The following is a 27,360-nucleotide window of genomic DNA, read 5'->3' on the forward strand; positions in this document are numbered from 1 at the left end:
CTCATCTACCACCATCAGCCTCCCTCTCCAACAAATTATGCTCAGCAACTTCAGCCAAATCCAAAGAGATCAGATCACGAAACATATCTTTACCTTTCCCCCCCACCACCACCCCTCTGCTTTTCACAGTGGTCGCTTCTTCAACAATTGCCTTGTCCATTCATCCCTTCCCACTAATCTCCCTCCCAGCACTTACCCCTGCAGGTGGCCTAAGTGCTGCCCCTGCCCCAATACCTCCTCCCGCTTCTCCATTCAGGGCCCCAAACAGGTGAGGCAACACATCAACCGTGAATCTGCTGTCTGTTGTGTCCAGTGTTCCCGGTGTGGCCTCCTCTACAATGGTGAGACCTGTCGTAAGCTGTGGGAACAGCTTCTCGAGCACCTCCGCACTATCCACCATAAGCGGGATTTCCTGATGGCCAAATATTTTACTGACTATTGCCATTCCCGTTCTGAAATGTTGATCCATGGTCTCCTCTTGTGCCAAGATGAGGCCACCCTCAAGGTCAAGAAGCACCACATTATATTCCTTCTGTACCCCCTAACCTGCTGGTATGAATATCGATTTCTCCTTCTGCTGAACAAATTCCCCCCTCCTCCCCCTACTTCCTCTATTCTCCACTCTGACCTTTTATTCTCACCCAACTGTTACTTACCCCTGGTTCACACCCCCTCTCCTTTCGCCTGTTGTCCACTCTGGTCTCCTATCAGATTCTTTCTTCTTCAGCCCTTGACCTTTTCCACCCACCTGGCTTCACCTGTCACCTTCCAGCCAACCTCTCTCCCCTACCCACCACCTTTTAATTCAGGCATCTTCCCCCATCCCTCTCAGTCCTGAAGAAGTGTCTTGGTCTGAATCATTGAGAGTTTACTCTTTTCCACAGATGTTGCCTGACCTGCTAAATTCCTCCAGCATTTTGTGTATGTTGCTTTGGATGTCTGGCATCTGCCGATTTTCTCGTGTTTGTTACAGTAATAAACAAGTGCATCGATAATAAATTTAATCTGAACTTTAATCTTTGATGCATCTCCTTTTGCAAATGTCCTCGATGATGGGGAAGATAGAGCCCATGATGGAGCTGGCTGAGTTTATAAACCTCAGCAGCTTTTTCCGATCCTGTGCTGTGGCCCCTCCACACCAGACAGTGATACAACCCGTCAGAATCCTCTCCACGGTACATCTGCAGAAATTTGCTGGAGTCTTTGGTATCAAGGCAAATCTCCTCAATCTCCCAATGAGATATAGCTTCTGGTGTGCCTTCTTCATGATTGTGTCACTGTGTGTTACCCAGAATAAATGTTCAGTAATGTTGATGGAATCTCTCCACCCACCACCTCCCAACCCATTCCAGATTATTTACATCCACTGACCAATTTACATTGATGAATCTGTCATAATGAAACATCCTTTGTTCTCTCATAAAAAAATTAACCTGTGAGATGCTTCTGTTAGAATTGTAATGGTTGGAACACCAATAGACTCTTATTCAGAAGATATGGTGTCGGAACGTGTAAATCAGTCCAGCAGCCCCATGACAGTGATTGATGGTGTCTGGGGAGTGTTGTACAATCGATGGTCAAGATGGTGTCTGGGGAGTGTTGTACAATAGATAGTCAAGATGGTGTCTGGGGAGTGTTGTACAATAGATGGTCAAGATGATGTCTGGGGAGTGTTGTACAATAGATGGTCAAGATGGTGTCTGGGGAGTGTTGTACAATAGATGGTCAAGATGGTGTCTGGGGAGTGTTGTACAATAGATGGTCAAGATGGTGTCTGGGGAGTGTTGTACAATAGATGGTCAAGGTGGTGTCTGGGGAGTGTTGTTCAATAGATGGTCAAGATGGTGTCTGGGGAGTGTTGTTCAATAGATGGTCAAGATGGTGTCTGGGGAGCGTTGTACAATCGATGGTTAAGATGGTGTCTGGGGAGTGTTGTAGAATCGATGGTCAAGATGGTGTCTGGGGAGTGTTGTACAATCGATGGTCAAGATGGTGTCTGGGGAATGTTGTACAAAGGTAGGTGCTGGACCCCAGGATAGGGAGTTTGTGGAGTGTCTAAGGGCAGCGGAGTCCGTGGAAGCAGAGTCCTGGGCTTTGGCTAAGTTGGCTTCGGCGTAAGGGGATTTCGGTAAGGCTGTGTGATTGCTCGCTGAGGGGAAGAAGGTAAGCTCGCTAGGTGCTTTTTAGACTTATTCTGTTAATCCAGTTCAGGTATGGGGGAGACAGTCAGAGCAGTGGTGTACTCCGTATGCAGTATGTGGGAGGTCAGGGTCAACACAGTTGTCCCTGATGACCACACCTGCAAAAGGTGCGTCCAGCTGCAGCTCCTATCAGACCGAGTTAGGGAGTTGGAGCAGGAGCTGGATGAACTACGGATCATTCGGGAGGCAGAGGCAGAGATAGATAAGAGTTATCAGGAGGTAGTCACACCAAAAAACCAAGAAGTAGGCAGATGGGTGACGGTCCAGAGAGGCAGGGGGAGCAGGCAGAGAGAGCAGAGCACCCCTGCGGCCATTCCCATTAACAATAAGTATACCGTACTGGATACTGTTGATGGGGATGACCTACCAGGAATGAGTTGTAGTGGTCCTGCCTCTGGCACAGAGGTTGAACCCTCAACTAGAAAGGGGAGGAGGGAAGAGAAGAGAGCGATAGTTTTAGGGGACTCTATAGTTAGGGGGGCAGATAGGAGATTTTGTGGGGCAGATCGGGAGTCTCGGATGGTATGTTGCCTCCCTGGTGCCAGGGTCCGGGACATCTCAGATCGGGTGCAGGCTATTCTTGAGAGTGAGGGCATGAACCCAGATGTAGTGGTCCATGTAGGGACCAATGATGTAGGTAAGGTGAGTGAGGGGGTCCTGCTTAGAGAGTACAGGGAGTTAGGAGTGAAGCTGAAAGGCAGGACCTCCAGGGTGACAATCTCGGGGTTGCTACCTGTGCCACGTGCGAGTGAGGCGAAGAACAGAATGATTATGCACATTAATACGAGGCTGAGAGCATGGTGCAGGAAGGAAGGGTTCAGGTTTTTGGATAATTGGTCTTTGTTCCAGGGACATTGGGATCTGTTTCGAAGGGATGGTCTACATCTGAACTGGAGGGGTACTAACATTCTTGCAGGAGTATTTGCCAGTGCTGCTCGGGGGGGGGGGGGGGGGGGGGGGGGTTAAACTAGATGTGCAGGGGGCAGGGATCCAGATCCAGAGGGTTGGTCAGAAGGAGCATGGGGTTAAAAGTGTAGAAGGTTTGGGTGATCTTGAGAAGGTCATCAAAATTCAGGGTGCAATTAGCCCAATGGAAGTTCAAGGAGCTGGGTTAGGTACAGTAGACAGTGTTTTAAGCAAAGAGAGGAGGAATGGGCTAAGAATTCTATACGAATGCGCGTAGTGTCAGAAATAAGACAGATGAGCTTGAAGCTCAGATGAAAATGGGGAACTACGATATTGTTGGGATAACGGAGACATGGCTGCAAGGGGATCAGGCCTGGGAATTGAGTGTACCAGGGTATACGTGCTATCGTAGAGACAGAAATATGGGAAGAGGGGGTGGGGTGGGAACAGGGGAAGTAGAGTCTGTGTGGATTGAGCTGAGGAACAGTAAGGGTAAAAAGACCCTTATGGGTGTTGTGTACAGGCCCCCAAACAGTAGCGTGGATATTGGGTACAAGTTGATTAGGGAGTTAACATTGGCATGTGCTAAAGGTAATGCAGTCGTTATGGGAGATTTCAACATGCAGGTGAACTGGGAGAATCAGGTAGGTGCTGGACCCCAGGATAGGGAGTTTGTGGAGTGTCTAAGGGATGTATTTTTGGAACAGCTTGTGCTTGAGCCAACCAGGAACGAGGCTATTTTGGACTTGGTGATGTGTAATGAACAGGAATTGATAAGTGATCATGAAGTAAAGGAGCCATTAGGAAGTAGTGATCATAACATGATAAGTTTTTATCTACAATTTGAGAGGGATAAGGGCAGATCAGAGGTGTCAGTGTTGCAATTAAATAAAGGAGACTATGGAGCCATGAGGGAAAAGCTGGCCAAAGTTAAATGGGCGGATGCCCTGGCAGGAAAGACAGTGGATCAGCAGTGGCAGATATTCTTGGGCATAATACAAAAGATGCAAATGCAGTTCATTCCAATGAGAAGGAAGGATTCAAAGAGGGGGAAAGGGCCACAGTGGTTGACAAAGGAAGTCAGAGATTGTATAGCATTAAAGAAAAAGAAGTATGACAGGGCTAAGATGAGTGGGAATACAGATGATTGGGAAAGTTTTAAGGAACAGCAGATCTTAACTAAAAAAGCAATACGGAGAGAAAAAATCAGGTATGAGCTCAGTCTAGCCAGGAATATAAAAGGGGATAGCAAAAGCTTTTTTAGCTATGTGAAGAGAAAGAAGATAGTTAAGAACAATGTTGGCCCCTTGAAAAATGAATTGGGAGAAATTGTTATGGGAAACAGGGAAATGGCAACAGAATTTAATGCATACTTTAGATCTGTCTTCACCAGGGAGGACACAAGCAATCTCCCAGATGTATGGATGGGCCAGGGTCATAAGATATCAGAGGAATTGAGACAGATTGACATTAGGAAAGAAACTGTGATGAGTAGACTGGTAGGACTGAAGGCTAATAAATCCCCGGGTCCAGATGTTCTGCATCCGAGGGTTCTAAAAGAGGTGGCTCAGGAAATTGCGGATGCATTGGTAATCATTTTCCAATGTTCCTTAGATTCAGGATCAGTTCCTGAAGATTGGAGAGTGGCTAATGTTGTCCCACTTTTCAAGAAGGGAGGGAAGGAGAAAACGGAGAACTATTGCCCTGTTAGCCTAACGTCAGTCATGGGGAAGATGGTTGAGTCCATTATTAAGGACGAAATATCTAGATGGCAGAAATAGGATTAGGCCGAGCCAGCATGGATTTACCAAGGGCAAATCATGCTTGACTAATCTGTTGGAGTTTTTTGAGGGTGTAACAAGGTTGTTAGACAAGGGTAAGCCAGTAGATGTTGTGTACCTAGATTTTCAGAAGGCATTCGATAAGGTGCCACATAGGAGATTGGTGAGTAAAATCAGAGCTCATGGCATTGGGGGCAGGGTTTCAACATGGATAGAAAACTGGTTGGCAGATAGAAAGCAAAGGGTAGCAGTGAATGGGTTTTTCTCAGACTGGCTGGAGGTGACTAGTGGGGTACCACAGTGCTCTGTATTGGGACCACAGCTCTTTACGATTTATGTCAATGATTTAGATGAGGGCATTGAAAACTATATCAGCAAGTTTGCTGACGATACTAAACTGGGTGGCAGTGTGACATGCGAAGAGGACGTTAGGAGAATACAGGGAGACTTGGATAGGCTGAGTGAGTGGGCAGATACTTGGCAGATGTCATTCAATGTGAATAAATGTGAAGTTATCCACTTTGGAAGCTGGAACAAGAGGGCAGAGTATTGTCTGAACGGTGTCGAGTTAGGTAAGGGAGAAATTCAAAGAGACCTAGGAGTCCTAGTTCACCAGTCAATGAAGGTGAATGAGCAAGTGCAACAGGCAGTGAAGAGGGCAAATGGAATGTTGGCCTTTGTTACAAGGGGAATTGAATACAAGAGCAAGGATGTTCTTTTGCATTTGTACAGGGCCCTGGTGAGACCACACCTGGAATATTGTGTACAGTTTTGGTCTCCAGGTTTAAGGAAGGACACTCTGGCAATTGAGGAAGTGCAGCGTAGATTCACTAGGTTGATTCCTGGGATGGCAAGGCTGTCTTACGCAGAGAGATTGGAGAGATTGGGCTTGTACACGCTGGAATTGAGCAGATTGAGAGGGGATCTGATTGAAACGTTTAAGATAATTAAAGGATTTGATAGGATTGAGGCAGGAAATATGTTCCAGATGTTGGGAGAGTCCAGTACCAGAGGGCATGGATTGAGAATAAGAGGTCAGTTATTTAAAACAGAGTTGAGGAAGAGCTTCTTCTCCCAGAGAGTTGTGGAGGTGTGGAATGCACTGCCTCGGAAGACGGTGGAGGCCAATTCTCTGGATGCTTTCAAGGAGCTGGATAGATATCTGATGGATAGGGGAATCAAGGGATATGGGGACCAGGCAGGGACTGGGTATTGATAGTGAATGATCAGCCATGATCTCAGAATGGTGGTGCAGACTCGAGGGGCCGAATGGTCTACTTCAGCACCTATTGTCTATTGTCTAATCGATGGTCAAGATGGTGTCTGGGGAATGTTGTACAATCGATGGTCAAGATGATGTTCGAGGAGTGTTGTACAATCGATGGTCAAGATGGTGTCCGGGGAGTATTGTACAATTGATGGTCAAGATGGTGTCCGGGGAATGTTGTACAATCGATGGTCAAGATGGTGTCTGGGGAGTGATGTACAATAGATTGTCGAGATGGTGTCTGGAGAGTGTTGTACAATAGATGGTCGAGATGGTGTCTGGGGAGTGTTGTACAATAGATGGTCAAGATGGTGTCTGGAGAGTGTTGTACAATCGATGGTCAAGATGGTGTCTGGGGATTGTTGTACAATCGATGGTCAAGATGGTGTCCGGGGAGTGTTGTACAATAGATGGTCAAGATGGTGTCTGGGGAGTGTTGTACAATCGATGGTCAAGATGGTGTCTGGGGACTGTTGTACAATCGATGGTCAAGATGGTGTCTGGGGACTGTTGTACAATCGATGGTCAAGATGGTGTCTGGGGAGTGTTGTACAATCGATGGTCAAGATGGTGTCTGGGGAGTGTTGTAGAATCGATGGTCAAGATGGTGTCTGGGGAGTGTTGTACAATAGATGGTCAAGATGGTGTCTGGGGAGTGTTGTACAATCGATGGTCAAGATGGTGTCTGGGGAGTGTTGTACAATAGATGGTCAAGATGGTGTCTGGGGAGTGTTGTACAACAGATGGTCAAGATGGTGTCTGGGGAGTGTTGTACAATAGATGGTCAAGATGGTGTCTGGCTGAGATCTCCATCAACATCATGCCTCAGGTTTAGTTGTTTTTATAAGTTTGTAGGGATGGTATTGGGGGCAGAGAGGGAAGTTAGTCATCAGGTTAGAGTTTAGGGAGAGGGATGTGGAGGAGACCAGGGCTTTTGAAGATGTCCTCGATGGTGGGGAGACCAGTGATCACGATGGAGCTGGTTGAGTTTACAGCCCTCAGTAGCTTTTTTCAATCTTGTGCTTTGGTATCTCCATATCATGTAGTGATGCAACCAGTTACAATGATCTCCACAGTACATCTATAGAAATCTGCTATGTCTTCGGTTATAATTTATTATTATAAACTGATTATTATTGGATCATTAAAACACATTATTAGAATATTAGAATTACTATGGCAAGAAGTACAGACAGACATTGTTTACCCTTCTTGCTGCCTCAGTAAAGCAGCCAGAGTAATCAAATACCCCACCCCAGACATTCTCCCATCTCCCCTCCCATCGGGCAGTAGATACGGAAGTCTGAAAGCACGTACCACCAGGCTCAAGGACAGCTTCTACCCCCACTGTCATCAGACTCTTGAACAGACATCTTGTACGATAAGAGGATCTGTCCTGGGACCAGTATGTAAGTGTCATTACAAAGAAGGCATGGCAGCTCCTCTACTTTCTGAGAAGTTTGCACAGATTCAGTCTGTCACCTAAAGCTTTGACCAACTTCTATAGATGTGTGGTGGAGAGTATTTCTGACTGGTTACATGACAGCCTGGTATGGAAACACCAATGCCCAAGGTCAGAACAGTAATGGATGCAGCCCAGTCCATCACAGGAAAAGCCCTCCCCACCATTAAACACATCTACAAGCAGCATCCATCATCAAGGACCCCACCATCCAGTCCATGCTCTCTTCTCACTGCTGCCATCGGGAAGGAGGTACAGGAGCCTTAGCTCCCACACTACCCCTCAAACCATCAGGCTCCTGAACCAGTGTGGATAATGTCAATATTTATCTCAGTGTTTCTTAAATACCCCTAATATATCTGAATCTTCCACCACCCTTGGCAGGACGTCCATGCGCCCACCACTCTCTGTGTGTAAAAAATATAAAGAGAAAAACTTAGCTTTGAAAATTATGGCCCCTGGTATTAGCAACATCCGTCCTGGGGGAGAAATAGCTGTCTGTCCATTCGATCCATTCCTCTTCCCATCCTTCACACCTTTATCAAGTCCCCTCTCATCCTCCTTCACTCCAGTGATAAAAGCCTGAGCACACTCTCGAAAGCTTCCACATCCTTCCTATAATGTGAGCAGAACCACCCAACCCAGTCTGCCCTGACACACATGGGGAGCGGAAACATTGTAAAGGCCACGGTGGAGAGGAAGGGAATGGGGTGGAGTGAAGGAGAATGGAGGAGTAGGAGGGGAAAGTTTGGGGTGGAGGGAAGACCATGGGGAGAGGAAGAAGGGTGGAGAGGAGACATTAGGGGAAGGGAAAGTGGAGGGAGACCGGAGGTGATGTTGAATAGGATTAATGTCTGGTGTGTGGGATGAAGCGAGGTGACTAGAGGTGTGGGGAGGGAAGTCATTCCCTTCTTACCCCTCCCTTCTTTTCAATGTCCCCTCCTCTCTTCCCTTTAGGATCTTCACATGCTCATTGTGTGTGAGAGGGTGACAGGTCACCTCATTGTAGGAAGGATGTGGAAGCTTCAGAGAGAGTGCAGAATAGATTTCCCAGGACAATATCTGGATTGGAGAGCAGGTCTTGTGAAGAGAGGTCGAGTGAGTGCGGGCTTTTTCTGTCGAGTTGAGGAGGATGAGGGGTGATTGATGGAGGTGGACAAGATGGTAAGAGGCAGAGATCAAGTTGACAGCCAGACTTTTCCCCAGGGAAGAAGTGGCTAATACCAGGGGGTGTAATTTTAAAATGACTGGAGGAAAGTGTAGGGTGGATGTCGGAAATTGTTCTTTACACGGAGAGTGGTGGGTGTGTGAAACACCCTGCAAGGGGAGGTGGTACCGACAGAACCCCGAATGTATCTGTCTATACCACCACCCTTTGCAGCCTGTTCCACACACCCACCACTCTCCACATAAAGAACTTTACCTCTGACATCCACCCTCTACTTTCCTCCAGTCACTTTAAAATTACACCCCTGCTATTAGTCACTTCTTTCCTGGGAAAAAGTTTGGCTGTCTGCTCGATCGATGCCTTGTACCATCTCGTACACATCCATCACATCACCTCTCATCCTCCTTCACTCCAAAGGGGAAAGTCCTCACTCACTCAACCTCTCCTGACAAGACCTGCTCTCTAATCCAGACATCGTCATGGTAAATCTGTTCTGCATTCTCTCTAAAGCTTCCTCATCCTCCCTACAATGAGGTGACTTGAGTCCCCATTCCTCTCCGCCCCCCAGGCTGAACATCGCAAGGGAGAGGGGGGACATTGAGGAGAATGGAGGGGGGAGAGTGGAATGACTGGGGTGGAGGGAGGTGGGAAAGTGGAGAGGAGGGAGAGTGAAGGGAGTGAGGAGGAGGGAGGAAAACGAGAACAATAGAGGGAGATTGTAGGTGGGGATGGGAGAGAGGTCTGGGATACAAGATGGAGACTGGAGGGAGGAGGGGTGCTGAGAGGGAGCTGTAGACAGTTGTGGGGGTGGTGGGGGGAGAAACAATCGGTGCAGGATGGTCCACAGCTCAGGAATTGGTGGTGGGATCATCTAAGGGAACGCTGATCCCCATGGTCAGTCCCAGAATTTCATCCCGACCCGTAGCGATGAAGGAGGAGACAGGCGTAAGAACATTCCAGAGGTCTGATCAGCGTCGGGAGCAGAGCACTGCAAATTAAATAAACGTCCAGAAGGGGCAAACGGGGCGGCCATTGTTGGGAGTAGGTCAGCGATGAGGGTAGGAGTTGTCAGGCTTTGATAAGAAGAGGCTGAGGCCAAAGAAACAGGTTAAACGATCTGGTCTTTGTTACCCATCGTACAGTGCAGGCAGGGTGGCAGATATGATAGTGGAATAGAAAGATAGTAATATAGAAATCCTGCAGCACAATACAGGACCTTTGCCTACAAAGCTGTGCCGAACATGTCCTTACCTTAGAACTACCTAGGATTACCCATAGCCTCTATTTTTCTAAGCTCAATGTACCTATCCAGGAGTCTCTTAAAATACCCTATCGTATCCGCCTCCACAACCGTCACTGGCAGCCCATTCCACGCACTCACCACTCTCTGCGTAAAAAAAACTTACCCATGACATCTCCTTTGTACCTACTTCCAAGCACCTTAAAACTATGCCCTCTCATGCTAGTCATTTCAGCCCTGGGAAAAACCTGCTGACTATCCACAAGATCAATATCTCTCATCATCTTATACACCTTTATCAGGTCACCTCTCATCCTCCGTCACTCCAAGGAGAAAAGGCCGAGTTCACTCAACCTATTCTCATAAGGCATGCTCCCCAATCCAGGCAACATCCTTGTAAATCTCCTCTGCACCCTTTCTATGACTTCCACATCCTTCCTGTAGTGAGGTGACCAGAATTGAGCACAATACTCTAAATGGGGTCTGAGCAGGGTCCTATATAGCTGCAACATTACCTCTCGGCTTGTAAATTCAATTCCATGATTGATGAAGCTAATACACCATACGCCTTCTTAACCAAAGAGTCAACCCGCGCAGCTGATTTGAGCATCCTGCGGACTCGGTCGCCAAGATCCCTCTGATCCTCCACACTGCCAAGAGTCTTACCATTAATAACATATTCTGCCATAATATTTCACCTACCGAAATGAACAACTTCACACTTATCTGGGTTGAACTCCATCTGCCACTTCTCAGCCCCGTTTGGCATCATGTCCTGCTGTAACCTCTGACAGTCCTCCACCCTATCCACAACACCTCCACCCTTTGTGCATCAGCAAATTTACTAACCCATTCCTCCACTTCCCCATCCAGGACATTTATAAAAATCACAAAGTGTAAGGATCCCAGAACAGATCCCTGAGGCACACCACTGGTCATCGCCCTCCATGCAGAAGATGACCCATCTACAACCACACTTTGCTTTCTTTTAGCAAAGTAGTTCTGGATGCACAAAGCAATGTCCACTTGGATCCCATGCCTCCTTATGTCCTCAGTAAGCCTTTTTTTTATTGTTTTTTTTATACATTTTCTACAGCACTACAGATAAGAAAAAACCCCAAACCAAAATGAAGAAAAATAATAGTGCAAAAATAAACATACAATAATAATAAAATACAAAAAAGATAATTGAGAAAGCACCCAAATTGAAGTCATGTAAAGTTAGTATCCTCCCCAAGCCCCACAACAACAAAAAAACTCCAGACCAACCACAACACAATATAGAGAATATAAATCAGGACATTCAAACCCCCAAAACTGTAAATACACTTGAAAACAGAAGATAATAATGCCTACTACCAAAAAAAAAAGAGCTGAAAGCAAGGGACCGAAAAAAAAACCTTAATTAAGAGGAAGGTTATGAAAGTACTCAATAAAAGGTCCCCAGACCTTATGGAACTTTATATCCGAATTAAGAACTGAATAATGAATTTTTTCAAGGTCTAAGCAGGACATAATATTATTAAGCCATTGAGCATGCGTGGGCGGGGCAACATCTCTCCATCTAAGGAGGATTAAACGCCTAGCCAGGAGAGAAGCAAAAGATAATATTCGACACTTAGTCGAACTCAAACGTATATTTGTCTCACCCGAAAAACCAAACCGAGCAATTAAAGGGTTAGGTTCTATACAGTGATTCAGAATACAGGATAAAGTTATGAAGACATCTTCCCAAAATTTCTCTAAGCTAGGACAGCACCAGTACATATGAATAAGAGAGGCCTCGCCCCTTTTGCATTTATCACAAAGAGGACTAATATTAGGGTAAAATCGAGTTAGTTTGGATTTGGACATATGGGCTCTATAAACAATCTTAAACTGTAAAAGGCAATGGCGAGAACAGAGAGAGGTTGAATTAACCGATTTGAGAATCGAGTCCCAAATCTCATCAGATAAAGAGATATTTAAATCATGCTCCCAAGCCATTCTAATTTTATCCACAGGGGCACGCCGTAAGAATGCTAATTTAACACAAATAAATGATATTAAACCTTTACCCAGTGGATTAATAGAAAGAAAGAAATCCATAATTTTTTTCTCAGGCATTTCAGGGAAGTTAGGAATTAAAGGATTAATTAAGCGTCTAATTTGGAGATATCTAAAATAATGGGCATTAGGCAGATTGAACTTAGCAGAGAGCTGTTGAAAAGATGCGAAGCGATTATCGATAAAAAGATCTTCAAAGTGTCTAATGCCCTTCCTATACCAATCATGGAATGTTGAATCATACATAGTAGGTAAAAAAAGGTGATTATGTAAGATAGGACTAGAAGAGGGAAAACCATAGAAACCATAAAATTTCCTAAACTGAGCCCATATTCGCAAAGTGTGTCTAACAAGAGGATTAATAATTAGTCTAGACAAACTACTAGGGAGTACAGAGCCAAGAAGTGCAGAAATAGATAAATCTATTGGCAATGGAGTTGAGTTCAGTAAGTCTTGCATGGGGTACCTTATCAAATGCCTTGCTAAAATCCATCTACAGCTCTACCTTCATCAATGTGTTTAGTCACATCTTCATAAAGTTCAATTTGCTTGTAAGGCACCACCTGCCTTTGACAAAGCCATGCTGACTCTTCATAATCATATAATGCCTCTCCAAATGTTCATAAATTCTGCCTCTCAGGATCTTCTCTATCAAATAACCAACCACTGAAGTAAGACTCACTGTTCTATAATATCCTGGGCTATTGCTACTCCCTTTCTTGAATAAGGAGAGCAACATCCGCAACCCTCCCGTCTTCTGGAACCTCTCCCGTCCTCATTGATGATGAAAAGATCATTGCCAGAGGCTCAGCAATCTGCTCCCTTGTTTCCCACAGTAGCCTCGGGTACATCCAGTCTGGTCCCACTGACTTAACCAACTTAATGCTTTCCAAAGCCTTCAGCACATCCTCGTCCTTAATATCTACATGCTCAAGCTTTTAAGTCCACTGCAAATCATTCCTACAACCGCCAAGATCCTCTTCCATAGTGAATACTGGAGCTAAGTATTCATTAAGTACCCGGCCATCTCCTCTGGTTCTGTACACACTTTCCCACTGTCACACTTGATTTGCCCTATTCTCTCATGTCTTATCCTCTTGGTCTTCACATACTTGTAGAATGCCTTGGGGTTTTCCTTATTCCTATTGGCCAAGACCTTCTCATCGTCCCTTCTGGCTCTCCTAATTTCATTCTTAAACTCCTCTCTGCTAGCCTTATGATCTTCTAGATCTCTATCATTACCTAGTTTTTTGAATGCTTCATTAGCTCTTCTGTTTGACTAGATTTACATCAGCCTTTGTACACCATGGTTCCTGTACCCTACCATCCATTCCCTGTCTCATTGGAATGTACCTCTGCAGAATTCCACACAAATATCCCCTGAATGTTTGCCACATTTCTGCTGTATATTTCCCTGAGAACATCTGTTCCCAATTTATGCTTCCAAGTCCTTCCGGATAGCCTCGTATTTCCCTGTACTCCAATTAAACACTTCCCTAACTTGTTTGTTCCTATCCCTCTCCAGTGCTATGGTAAAGGAGATAGAATTGTGATAACTATCTCCAAAATGCTTCCCCAATGAGAGACCTGACACCTGATCAGGTTCATTTCCCAATACCAGATGAAGTACTCTTGTCGGCTTATCTACATATTGTGTCAAGAAACCTGCCTGAAAACAGATAACAAACTCTATCCCATCTAAACCACTCACTCTAGGGAGATGCCAATCAATATTTGGGAAATTGAAATCTCCCACCACAACAATCTGTCTCTGTATCTGCTCCCCGATGTCCCTGTTACATAAAGCACCCAGTAGAGCTATTGACCCCATCCTCTCCCTAACTTCCTCCCACAGAGACTCCATAGACAATCCCTCCATGACTTCCTCCCTTTCTGCAGCCGTGACACTATCTCTGATCAGCAGTGCCACGGTCCCACCTCTTTTTCTTCCCTCCCTGTCCTTTCGGAAACATCTAAAGCCTGGCACTTGAAGTAGCCATTCCTACCCCTGCACCATCCAAATCTCTGTAACGGCCACAACATCATAGCTCCAAGTACTGATCCACGCTCTAAGCTCATCCACTTTATTCATAATACTCCTCGCATTAAAATAGACACATCTCAAGCCATCGGTCTGAGCGCGTCCCTTCTCTATCACCTGCCGATCCTCCCTTTCGCACTGTATCCAAACTTTCTGTATTTGTGACCCAACCTCCCTTTCCTCCATCACTTCAGTTTGGTTCCCACACCCCGGCAATTCTATTTTACCTTTCCCCCGCATAGCCTTTGTAAACCCACCTGCCAGGATATTTGTCCCCGTCAGATTCATGTGCAACCCATCCTTGTTATACAGGTCACACCTGCCCCAAAAGAGGTCCCAATGATCCAGAAATCTGAATCCTTTCCCCCTGCTCCAAACTCTCAGCCACACTTTTATCCTCCACCCCATTCCATTCCTATACTCACTGTCACGTGGCACAGGCAGTAATCCGAAGATTACTACCTTTGAGGCCCTGCTTCTCAACTTCCTTCCTATCTCCCTGTGGTCTGTTTTCAGGACCTCCTCCCTTTTCCTGCCTATATCGTTGGTACCAATATGGACCACAACCTCCGGCTGTTCTCCTTCCCACTTAAATATATCGTGGATGCAATCAGAAACATCCCGGATCCTGGCACCTGGGAGGCAAACTACCATCCGTGTTTCTTTTCTGCATGCACAGAATCACCTATGTGACCCCCTAACTATAGAGTCCCCTATCACTGCCGCCATCCTCTTCCTTTCCCTACCCTTCTGAGCCACAGAGCCAGACTCTGCCCCAGAGGCGTGACCACTGTTGCCTCCTCCAGGTAGGCCGTCTCCTCCAGCAGTACACAAACAGGAGTACTTATTCTTAAGGGGGACCACCACAGGGGTACTCTCTAGCATCTGCCTCTTGCCCTTCCCTCTCCTACTGTTACCCACTTCTGTGTCTCCCCAGGCCCTGGAGTGACTACCTGCCTATAGCTCCTCTCTATGGTCCCCCTGTAGGATGTGGGAATTCCTGGAACCGGATAGTCTCCCTGATGACTGCAGCCAATTCCAGCTCCTGAAAGACCCCATAAAGGAGCTGGAGCTGGAGATGGATGAACTCAGGAATATCCAGCAGGCAGAACAATTGATAGACACGACTTGTGAACAGGTGTTAGACCCAGAGTGCAGAATTCGGGGAGCAGATGGGTGAACACCGAGAGAGGGAAAGGGAGAAGGAAGTCAGTGTAGAGTGCCCCTGTGGCCATTCCCCTCAGCAACAGGTAGGATACAGCTGAGGGGGGTGACCTGTCTGGGCAAGGCAGCAGCAGGCAGAACAATAGCACCGTGGTCAGCTCTGAACTTCAGAAGGAGAGGGTGAAGTCAGGCAGAGCAATAGTCACAGTGGACTCGATAGTTCGGGGACAGACAGGAGATTCTGAGGCAGGAAAAGAGACGCCAGGATAGTGTGTTGCTTCCTGGGTGCTGGGGTCCAGGATGTCTCTGAGCGATTGCAGAATATTCTGGAAGGGGAGGGTGAGCAGCTGGAGGTCGTGGTACATGTTGGTACCATTGAGATAGGAGAGGGACAGAGGTCATGCACAGTAAGTTTAGGGAGTTAGGAAGGAGGCTGAAAAGCAGGACCTCCACGGTGGTAATCTCCGGATTACTCCTGTTGCCACGAGCTCGTGAAGGTCAGAACAGGAAGATAGTGCAGATGGCTGAGGAGATGGTGTAGGAGGCAGGGTTTCCAGTTCTTGGGTCTTTGGAACCTTTTCTGGGGAAGGGGTGACCTGTACAAGTGGGACGGGTTGCACCTGAACCGGAGGATTTTGTGGCCATTACAGAGTCTCGGATGTCTCGGGCAGGAATTGTTGCTGAGCGTGCCGGGCTTTAGATGTGTGAAAAAGGACAGGGAGAGAGGCAGACGAGGTGGGGGAGTGGCACAACTATTCAGGGATAGTATCATGTTTGCAGAAAAGGAGGAAGTCATGGAGTCATTGTGGCTGGAAGTCAGAAACAGGAAAGGGCAATAACTCTGCTGTTTTTTTACAGACCCTCCCCCCCCCCCCCATAGACATCGAGGAGCAGATAGGGAGGCAGATTCTGGAATGGTGCAATAATAAGAGGGGTGTTGTGATGGGTGATTTTAACTTTCCTAACACTGACTGGCATCTCCTTAGAGCAAGGGGTTTGGATGGGGTGGAGTTTGTTAGGTGTGTTCAGGAGGGTTTCCTGATGCAGATAAGCCAACTGTGGGAGAGGCTGTGGTTGATCTGGTATCAGGAAATGAACCTGGTCAGCTGTCAGGTCTCTCGGTGGGAGAGCAATTTGGAGATAGTGATTACAACTCTATGTCCTTCACCATGGCGCTGGAGAGGGATAGAAGCAGACAATTTGGGAAAATATTTAATTGTGTTGGTGGTGTTGGGGAGAATATGCTATTAGGCAGAAACTTGGGAACATAAACTGGGAGCAGATGTTCTCAGGGAAAAGCATGGCAGAAATATGGCAAACGTTCAGGGAACATTTGCATGGTGTTCTGCAAGGTTTGTTCCATTGAAGCACAGAAAGGATGGTCGGGTAAAAGAACCATGCTGGACAAAGAATGTAGAAAATCTAGATAAGAGAAAATAAAAGCGTTAAGAGAAAGGTTCAAGAAACTAGGTACTGTTGGAGCTCTAAAAAATTACAAGGGTGCCAGGAAGGAGCTCGGGATTGAGATTAGGAGTGCTAGAAGGTGCCAAGAGAAGGCCTTGGTGAGCAGGATTCAGGAGAACCCCAAGGCATTCTCCAAGAATGTGAAGAGCAAGAGGATGAGCTGTGGGAGAATAGGACCAGTCAGGAGCGATAGTGGAAATGTGCATGGAGCCAGAGTAAGTAGCAGAGGTACTTAATGAATTCTTTACTTCAGCAGTCATTAGTGAAAAGGACCTTGGCAATTGTAGGGATGACTTACGGTGGACTGAAATACTTGAGTATATAGGCATTAAGAAAGAGGCTGTGCTGGAACATTTGAAAAATATTAATTTAGAAAAGTCACTGGGACCAGATGAGATATAGCCCAGGCTGCTGAGGGAAGTGAGGGAAGAGAGTGCTGAGACTCTGGCGATGATCTTAGCATCATCAATGAGGACAGGTGAAGTACCAGAGGATTGGGAGGTTGCAGATGTTGTTCTGTTGCTCAAGAAAGGGAGTAGAGATAATCCAGGAAATTATTGACCAGTGAGTCTGACTTCCGTGATGGGCAAGTTATTGGAGAAGATCCTGAGAGGCAGGATTTATGAGCCTGTGGAGAAACATAATCTGATTCGGGATAGTCAGCATGGCTTTGTCATGGGCAGGTCATGCCTTACGAAACTGATTGAATTATTTGAGGATGTAACAAAACACATTGATGAAGGTAGAGCAGTGGATGCAGTGTATATGGATTTCAGTAAGGCATTTGATAATGCTAGGCTCATTCAGAAAGTAATGAGACATGGGATGCAAGCAGATCTTGCTTTGTGGATTCAGAATCAGCTTGCCCACAGAAGAGAAAGGGTGGTTGTAGATGGTTTGTATTCTGCATTCAGGACAGTGACCAGTGGTGTTCCACAGGGATCTGTTCTGGGACCCCTCCTCTTTGTGATTTTTATAAATGACCTGGATGAGGAAGTGGGGGCGGGGGAGTTAGTAAGTTTGCTGATGACATAGAAGTTGGGGATGTTGTGGATAATCTGGAGCATTGTCAGAGGTTACAGCGCGACATTGATAGGATGCAGGACTGCTCTGAGAAGTGGCAGATGGAGTTCAACTATGATAAATGTGAGGTGCTTCACTTCAGTAGGTCAAATTTGAAGACAATATAATATTAATGATAAGACTAGCGGCAGTGTAGAGCATCTGAGAGATCTTGGGGTCCATGTCCATAGGACACTCAAAGCTGCTGCACAATTTGACAGTGTTGTTACAGCTATACAGGACCTTGGTCAGACCCCAGTTGGAGTCCAGTGTTCACTTCTGCTCACCTCACTACAAGAAGGAATGGGGATACTATAGAGAGAGTGCAGATGAGATTTACTAGGATATTACCTAGATTGGGGAGCATGCCTTATGGAATAGGTTGAGTGAGCTTGGCCTTTTCTTCTTGGAGCAATGGAGGATGAGGTGTGACCTGGTCGAGGGGTATAGGATGATGAGTGGCATTGATCCTGTGAATAGCCTGAGGCTTTTCCCAGTTCTGTAATGTCTAACACGAGGGGGCATAGTTTTAACGTGCTTGGAAGTAGGTTCAAGGGGGGTGTCAGGGCTAAGTTTTTCACACAGAGAGTGGTGGGTACGTGGAATGCACTGCCGGTGATGGTGGTAGAGGCAGATACAATAGGGTCTCTTAGGTCGGTACTTTGAGCTAGAAACATAGAGGGCTATGTTGTAGGGAAATTCCAGACAGTTTCTGGAGAATGTTTACATCAGCCTTTGTACACCATGGTTACTGCAGAGAAGGGCCTGTAATGTGCTGTCGATTTCTATGTTCGATGTTCTCTTTGCATTGTTACCATCAGTAAGAAGGTACAGGAGCCTCAGGACACACACCACCAGGTTCAGAAACAGTTATTACCCCCTAGACATTAGGCTGGTGAACCAAAGGGGTAAGACTTTGGTCTTATATATATAATATCATAAACTGTTCCCACAACCTATGGACTCACTCTCAAGAACTCTTCATCTCCTGTTCACGATATTTATTGCTTATTTATTATTATTTTTATTCTTTGTATTTTCACTGTGACGATCTTACAGTCTGCTGCATCACTTTTTATTCTGAGATTCTATGACTCGAGAATCGGCAGAAAACTCCCCCAGTGTTGAGAGAGAGAGAGAGATTGACCACAGAGATTTCCATCCATATATGTCACAGTGAAATCCTGATGTTCCTTCTCCCATTGTAGTTGAGAGGGGAGGATGGTCACAGAGAGGAGGAAGGAATGACTGTGAGGAGTTACACGGTGACTGATGAGACATAGAAACAACCGGAGTGGGATTTGAGTAATTCAGTACGTGGACAGAAGGAAATGGGTGAAAATACACAGGAGAGAGGGATGGAGAATGGGAGGAATGCTGGAATGGGAGGAATGGCTGGAATGGGAGGAATGTGGTGAGTGAAGAGAGAGTTATGACTGTGTGAGGAGAGTTGGGCAGAGAGATCGGTGAGAGTGACACTCCAACTGGAGGGAGGGATGGAGAGACTGAAAAGAGAGTGATCAAGACAGAGTGAATGCCGAGAGAGGGAGATGTGAGGAGAGTGATTTGAGAGACAAGGGTAGAGAATTAAAGACCAAAGGAGAGGGGAGTGTGTGTATTTCAGAGGACAGATTTGACCTGGACTTGAGTCTCAGATTCCCTGTCATTGAGTTTCTTCCTGATCTAATGTAAACCTTGTATACATCCTTTGTATATCTTCTTATTACAGATTTCCATTCTGACACAACTTGGGAATCCCTGGGACCACCAACCGGAGAACCTGGTCCGGGTTTGAACACAACCACAGCAGGGTCTTCAAGCTCAGGTACAGATCTCCAGTCAGACACAACTCCAGAACCCCACGGATCAGTGACAGGTGAACCTGGTCCGGGTCTGACCACCATACCAGCTGTGTCTGTGAGCTCAGGTACAGATTCCCCGTCGGTCACAACTGTGAATCCCATGGATCACTGATAGCAGATCCTTCACAATTCAGGAAACCCAGGGTCTGCGAGCTCGGGTAACTGGTGGGGATCATTGAAGGGAACGACCTTTCTCTCCTTCAGCCCCAAATATTCATTTGGGCTTTGACGGACAGTAGTGACCGGTCACAGACATTCACCAGGGAGAGTTGCTGAACAGGGACTGGATGGTTTTGGTATCTCTTCAGATCAGAGACCTCCTTTCCAAATTGTTGTCCCAGTGGCTACCCATTTCAATTCAACTTCCCGTTCCCATTCCCACGTGTCTGTCCAAAGCCTCCGCCACTGACATGATGAGGTCAAACTTTGATTGGAGGGGCAACACCTCATACTGTGTCTGGGTAGTGACCAAACTGACAGCATGAACATTGATTTCTCTAGCTTCCTGTAATTTATACCCCGACTAATTCCCTCTCTTTCCACCTCTTTCCGGCTCACTATTTAGCCCTTCTGCCCATCATCTCCCTCTGGACTCCCTCTTCACTTCCTTTATTCTCTGGTCCGTTGTCCTCTCCAATGGGATTAGTCCTCCTTCAGCCCTTTACTTCTTCTATGAATCACCTCCCAGCTTCTGAAATCACCCCCTCCCTCACCCACCCACCTGGCTTCACCTATCACCTGCCAGATGTACTCCTCCCCACCTCTTTATTCTGGCTGCTTCCCCCTTCAAGAGGAAGAATACCGAGAGAAGGTGCTGATGAAGGGTCTCAGCCCAAAACATTCACTGTTTATTCCCCTCCGGAGATGCAGTCTGACCTGCTGAGTTCTTCCAGCATTTTGTGTGTGATGCTCTGGATTTTCAGCATCTGCAGAATCTCTCATCTTTATGAATTACTGTCCCTGTTTAATCTCTGCCACTCTCCCATGTCTCTGTTAATTGTTCCAGACCTGGAGGTTTCCACAATGGATCAGCCCGAAGGATCATCTACAGGACAACCCACCCCATCGCCATCCTCTGTCTCAGTGGGACAGAGATCCTCCGGTATTAGTTATTGTGCCATCGGGGTCTCTCAGTCTCTCGCTCTGTGATGTTGAACTTCTCACAGACCAATACAGCTGTTGGATGTGCGTCGTAATGGGCTGTCAATGAGTGTTCAGTTATTCCTTCCCTCCTGTCTGTGTGAAATTTCTGCTAAGTTCAAGAGAGCTCAGATTTGGTGAAGGCATTTGCTTCGTCAACAACCACTGGTGACTGGAAGGGAAGGAGGGATAGTTGGGAAGGTAGGAGAGAGGGCAGGAGAGAGAACCAACAAGGGAATGGAGTGGAATGAGTAAGATAGAGTAGTGGAGCAATGGGGGACTGGAGCATTGTGAATGATAGAGGTTCGATGGGTCTTTGTGAAGAGGTTGTATCATGGGGTGACGAATAGGGTCAGGACTGGGTTGAGTTTGATGGATGTGGGTGAGGTAGTGAGCCACTGTGGCTTTTAGAGACAGTGAGAGAGATGATTGAGCAGAGAGTGATGGGGTAAGTGTCAAAGAGATGTTCTGAGAGGTCAGAGAGGAAGACTGACAGATCAGAGGGAAGAGACTGGTGAGGATTGAGAGAGGAGAGGCAGGAACTGTGATGGGATGGAGAGGGAAGGTGGATCCCAGTTGTTGGACAGAGTAATAGAGGAAAGTGGGATGTACTGGGTGAGTAGCAGAGGAACTGAGGAGACGGTGTGGTGGTGTCAGGGAGAGGGAGGGATGGAGTGTCTAACAGGAGAAAGATGGAGTGAATGGCGAGGGTTGTGTGTGTGGAGTGGGGGAGAATTAAGGGGAGAGATTTCAGTGTCTCAGATAGGAAGGATGGATGGTTATGAGAGAGGAATGGGGTGTGAGATTAAAGAAGAGGGTTGACTGAAGAGGGAGGTGTGAATCGCCCGGGGGAGTGGGGGGGATAGTGTGGGGTTTGAGGTTAACCCATTTGATTTTAGTTGATAGTTTCTTCCTGTGTTGTTACCTCCCATCTCCCCAGTGGTGTTTCCCCACACCACAGTTCTCTGACTGGTTCATATTTGCAGTGAACTAGTGGGAACCCAGGAAGCAATGACTGGAGAATCTGGGCTGGGTTTGTCCACCACCGGATCTGGAGTCAGAGGAGAAGATCACTGAGGGGAATGTTTCTCTCCCTGTTCAATCTGGGAATAGAGATTCATAATTGAAAGTGGCATCACAGGTAGATCGGGTCGTGAAGAGAGCGTTTGGCAGTTTGGCCTTCATAAATCAAAGTATTCGATCATGATGTTATGGTGAAGTTGTATAAAGCGTTGGCGGGGCCTGATTTGGAATACTGTCAGCTGCTGGCAGGAAAGACGTCAATAAGATTGGACAGAGTTCGGGGAAAATTTACAAGGATATTGCTGGGACATGAGGACCTGGGTTATAGTGAAAGGTTCAATAGGTTTGGGCTTCATTCCCTGGAGTGAAGGAGAATGAGGGGAGATTAGAAGGAGGTATATATAATGATGAGTATACAGGTCGTGTAAATACAAGCTTTTCCACTGACATGACAGAGGTCATGGGTTAAGGGTGAAAGGTGAAATAGTTAAGGGGGGGTCCTGAGGGTCAACCTCTTCACTCAGTGTACTGAGAGTGTGGAATGAGCTGTCAGTGAAGTGGTGGATGTGGGTTTGAATGCAGCAATGAGGAGACATTTGGATAAGTACAAGGATGGGAACAGTATGGGGAACTATGGTCCAAGGGTGGGTCACTGAGAATAGGCAGAATAGCAGGTTGCACAGACTAGACCCCTTAGCTCAACACTCTGTGTCGGACTGGGGAATACACGAACAACGGAAACCCATTACAGTCCCTGTGATGTCTGCCGCACATCTCCACAGATCTGGGTGTTTAGTTTGTGTGTGATCCCAGGGAGGGATGGAGATAAGTGGTCGAGGAGTCAGAGGATTAGAGAGTGTGGAGGGGAGGGGAATAGTGAGAGAGCAGAAGAGATTAGGGACAGGGTAGGAGAGGAGATGAGAGAGGGGAAGTGAGTGAGGGAGAGTGGAAGGAAGGGACAACGTGGGGAGGAGGGAGAAGATGAGGAACAGGGTAGGTCAGGAGAGGATAGAGTGGGGGTGAAGAAGGGCTATGGAAGATGGAGGTTGAGAGAGGGTCTGTGGTGAAGGGTACGCGGGTAAGTGCTGAAGGAGTAGTGAAGGACTGACAGTGGGGGAGGGAGGGGAGGGCAGGAGAGGGGAATGAAGAGAATGGAGGGGAGAGTGTGACAGGGAGAAAAGGGAAGAGTGGAGAATCGTGGATGGAACTGGTGAGTAGTCTGCAGGGGAGTGAGGGTGGTGAGTGCAGAGAAGGGTGAGAGGGAGTGAAGTAAGTGGGTGATAGGATAGAGGGCTGGATGGAGTGAATGACAGATAGGAGGGGAAATTGGGGTCTACGACGGAGCAATTGAGTGGACGCGGTGAGAGGTGGCTGGAGAGGAAGTGTCACTGGAAGTGTACAGACCCATAGCTGGACAGTGCAGGTCAGGAATCAGTGGTGGGGATCATTGAAGGGAACACTGATCCACATGTTGATCCCTGAACTTCATCCCGACTCCCACTGAAGGGAATGATCAGGGGTGACAGGGAATTGGGAGAGACAGTGGAGAGACCCTGTGTGATGTTGGTTTCTACACACACCTATTCCTCTGTTCCTCTGACTCATGATGATTGCTTCAGTGTCTCCACTCTCTCACTCTCTCTGTTCCTCTATTCTACACACAGGTAGTTCCACAGGGAAACAGACCGATGGGTCAGTGTCTGGAGAACACACCCAGAAATCATCTTCTGTTCCAGCAGGAGACACGAGCCCAGGTGTGAATTCCTCTGTCTGTATGGATTCAATCTCACACTGTAAAATACAGCTTCTCAGAGACCAGTTTACCTGCTGGATGCAGGGGATGGGGGGTGAATGATGGAGTGAGAGGTTCCTCTCTCCTCCCTGTGACAAATTTCAGCACCATCCAGGATCACTACGAGAGGGTGTTGTACAATTATAACATGGGCAGTAATGTCCTTGGTCTAAGTTTAGTCCACGGGGCCGGGTGAGGTGGGTTGGTGACCAGAGCATGAGGACTGAGCCCCTTGGCTTTGCTGAGTGAAGGATGTGAGTGGTCACTGGGGATGTCTGAGTCACCTTCAGGAAGGGTCAGGATCTGGGTGAGGAATGGACAGGGTCCTCACTGAGGGGACCGTGGGGTTGACAGCCAGTGGGAGGGTTATGTGGTCAGTGTCACGGGAATTAGATACATAGGCTTCAGGGATTACTGACTGGGTTTGGGCTGATCAATTGGGTAGTGTTAGGATGGGATGGATGAGGGATTGGACAATGATCATTGTGTTTTGGGGATGGTGGGAAACACCGAGAGGGCCAAGGCCCCAGTGGCCGGGTGGGAACTCACTGAATACCTGGTGAGTCCATGGAGGTTGTTGATATTGGGAAGTTTCTGAAGAGTTGGGGCATTAGAGAGCATTGTTGGACTTGTCAATGGAGAATGGTGAATGTTTGAAGTAATCTGGTATCTATGAGTAAAGATTGCCTTCATGGTGTGATGAATAGGGTCTGGATTGTGGTTGGGTGTGGGTTGGCTTTGAGGGGAGGAGGCACTGTAGGTTTTACAGAGGATGAGAGAGCAGAAAGAGGTGGAGGATGGAGTGGAGAGGTTGAAGGTGAGAAGCAGATGCAGGTTTGACCATCAGCCCAGAGGAGTCTGCAAGCTCAGGAATCGGTGGTGAGGTTCAATGAAGGGATCTCTCATCACCATGTTTGTTTGCAGAAATTCACCCTGACTCTCTGAGGAGAGAGACCTGGAGTCATGGTGGTTTGGGAGGGAGAGTCAGTGTAGGGAGATGGATAACTTTGGTTTCTTCACACTCCCGTCCCCTTTCTCCCAGACTCATGTCTTGCCTAATGATTTGTTTCTGTGTTTCCACTCTCCTGTTTCTCCATTCCTTTACTCCAGATCCTGGGAATTCCACAGGGAGAGAGTCTGAAGGGTCATTCACTGGAATCTTTTCCAAGAAAACGTCTTCTCTCCCAGCTGGAGGGACAACCTCAGGTACAAAGTCTCATGAAAGTGTCTCATTGAATAACTCTGTGACCGGGAAGGTTTCACGAGCCATTTCAAGTTCCAGTTTATTGTCGTTCAATGTTGTACGTGTACAAAGCAAAATGAATCATCACTCCGGTGGGGCTAAGGTGCAAATCAAAGTAATGTAGCAATTTTACCTGTTACCTTGTACTGTTGCAGCAGAAAAAATCCTGACATAGTGATAGTAAACCTGATGGTCTGTGTGGACTGAGAGTGGAAAGGGGGCAGGGAGAGGGGAATCACGGTTGGGACGTGAAGGAAGAGAGGAGGGAGCAAGAAACACATTCTGTAAAGAGGCAGAAGAATGTGAAGTTGCCATTACGAGGGAGAAGGTTCTTTGGAGAGTAAAAGGTTTGAAGGCAGATACTTTAGAACCAGATCGTATGCAGCCCAGAGATCTGAACGAGGTGGCTGAAGAGATTGTGGAGGTATTAGTAATGATCTTTCAAAAATCAATTGATTCTGACCTGGTTCTGGAAGAAGGAAAAGCTGTCCTCCACTCCACTGTCACTCCACTCTTCAAGAAGGGAGAGAGGCAAGAGGAGGAAAATTATTGGTCAAATGGGCTATTTCTGCTCCTGTACCATATGGTTTTCTGGTCATTGGGAAATGGTGACTAGAAGGGGAGGAGGAAGGTGAGGAGGCAGGGGAGGGCAGAAGAGAGTGTAAACAAGGAAATGGGGGACAGTGTATCAGGGAGAGGAGGGGATGGAGAATGGTGAGTGGAAGGATGGAAACGGAGAGTGTGAATGGAGAAGTGGGCAGGAAGGAGGCTAATTGGAGTGGGGGTCAGGCTGGAGGGGAGAGTGATAGGAGAGGGTGCCATAGAGCAGGGGGGAGGGGTGGGGAAGGTGGGTGAAGATGGTGATGCTGAAGATTCACAGGACTACTGATTGACAGTACAGATGAGGAATCAGTGAAGGAAACACTGTGGAGACATGTTTTCATCACTCACCACTGGTGCCTCAAATGTGGTGAATGTTGTTTCAGAAGGGCAGCAAGGACAGAACAGGGATCTGCGGCAGGATCGCTGGCTGATACTGGGCTGATCAAGTGGCTGGAGTTGGGACGTGGAGTCTAAAGGATTGGAGATTGGTCATCATGTGGAGTTTGGAGGAGATGCCTGGAGAAATGTAGCCCAGACGGTGGGTGGGAATACACTGGTCACCTGCTGAATATTGGACATTATATGGAGGTTGGGCAGGGCTGTGGTGGTTTTTGAAGTGTTTGGGCATCAGAGGGCATTGGGGGACTTGGTCATCAGAGAATATTGGAGGTTCGATGGGTCTTTGTGAAAAGGTTGTATCATGGGTGATGAATAGGGTCAGGACTGGGTTGAGTTTGATGGATGTGGGTGAGGTAGTGAGCCACTGTGGCTTTTAGACAGAGTGAGAGGGATGATTGAGCAGAGAGTGATGGAGTAAGTGTCCAAGAGAAGCTCTGAGAGGTCAGAGAGTAACACTGACAGATCAGAAGCAAGACACTGAAGAGGAATGAGAGAGGAGACGCAGGAACTGTGACAGGATGGAGAGGGAAGGTGGAGGGATGGTGGACCCCACTAGATGAAAGTGGGATCTGCTGGGTGAGTAGCAGATGGAGACTGAGGAGACAGTGTGGTGGTGAATGGAGTGGAGAGGGACGGAGTGTCTAACAGGATGGACTGATACTGGAAGTGTACAGACCCATAGCTGGACAGTGCAGGTCAGGAATCAGTGGTGGGGATCATAGAAGGAACACTAATCCACATGTTGATCCCTGAACTTCATCCCGACTCCCACTGAAGAGAATGATCAGGGGTGACGGGGAATTGGGTGAGACAGTGGGGAGACCCTGTGTGATGTTGGTTTCTACACACACCTATTCCTCTGTTCCTCTGACTCATGATGATTGCTTCAGTGTCTCCACTCTCTCTGTTCCTCTATTCTACACACAGGTAGTTCCACAGGGAAACAGACCGATGGGTCAGTGTCTGGAGAACACACTCAGAAACCAGGAGGCACATCCTCAGGTTTCAAGTCTTGTGAAATAACCTGTATCCTGGAAGCTCTCATGAGCCAATTCAGGTTCATTTATTGTAATTCAACCATGCATGTGTATATCGGGAAACAAAACATCATTCCTGTGGGACAAAGCTGTGAAACACAGTACTTCAGTCAGTTCAATGTTGTAGTTTTATGGATTGTTCTGTACTGTTCCTGCAGATAAAAACAAATTTCATGGCAGTTCTGACAGATGATAAACCTGATTCAGTTAGCAGTCTGCTTTGTGCACAGAGAGTGTGAATTGGGCTGTGAGAGAGGAATCAGGGTTGGGAAAGAGAGAAGGGCACAGGAAGCACCAGAGAGATATTATACAATGATCAATAAAGCAATTGTTTAGAACCAAATTACTTTGCAGGGAGTGTGGACAGTGCAGTTCAGGAATCAGTGGTGGGGATCATTGAAGGAAACCATGATCCACATGTTAATCCCTGAACTTCATCCCGACTCCCACTGAAGGGAA

General features: G+C 47.1%; 1 protein-coding gene across 3 annotated transcripts in view; it reads left to right on the plus strand.

Moving 5' to 3' along the window:
- LOC132388534 (uncharacterized transmembrane protein DDB_G0289901-like) overlaps positions 1-27,360 on the plus strand; it is a 91,740-nt gene that overhangs the window by 6,552 nt on the left and 57,828 nt on the right. For 2 of the 3 annotated variants that reach the window (XM_059960900.1, XM_059960902.1), the window contains exons 6-9: positions 19,532-19,627; positions 20,671-20,766; positions 23,492-23,581; positions 24,730-24,825. In XM_059960900.1, coding sequence (XP_059816883.1) covers positions 19,532-19,627; positions 20,671-20,766; positions 23,492-23,581; positions 24,730-24,825 — 378 coding nt within the window. The remainder of the gene's footprint in view (positions 1-19,531; positions 19,628-20,670; positions 20,767-23,491; positions 23,582-24,729; positions 24,826-27,360) is intronic. The other variant, XM_059960901.1, reaches the window with a different exon arrangement.

Source organism: Hypanus sabinus, unplaced genomic scaffold (assembly GCF_030144855.1).
Source record: "Hypanus sabinus isolate sHypSab1 unplaced genomic scaffold, sHypSab1.hap1 scaffold_341, whole genome shotgun sequence".
Lineage (NCBI taxonomy): Eukaryota > Metazoa > Chordata > Chondrichthyes > Myliobatiformes > Dasyatidae > Hypanus > Hypanus sabinus.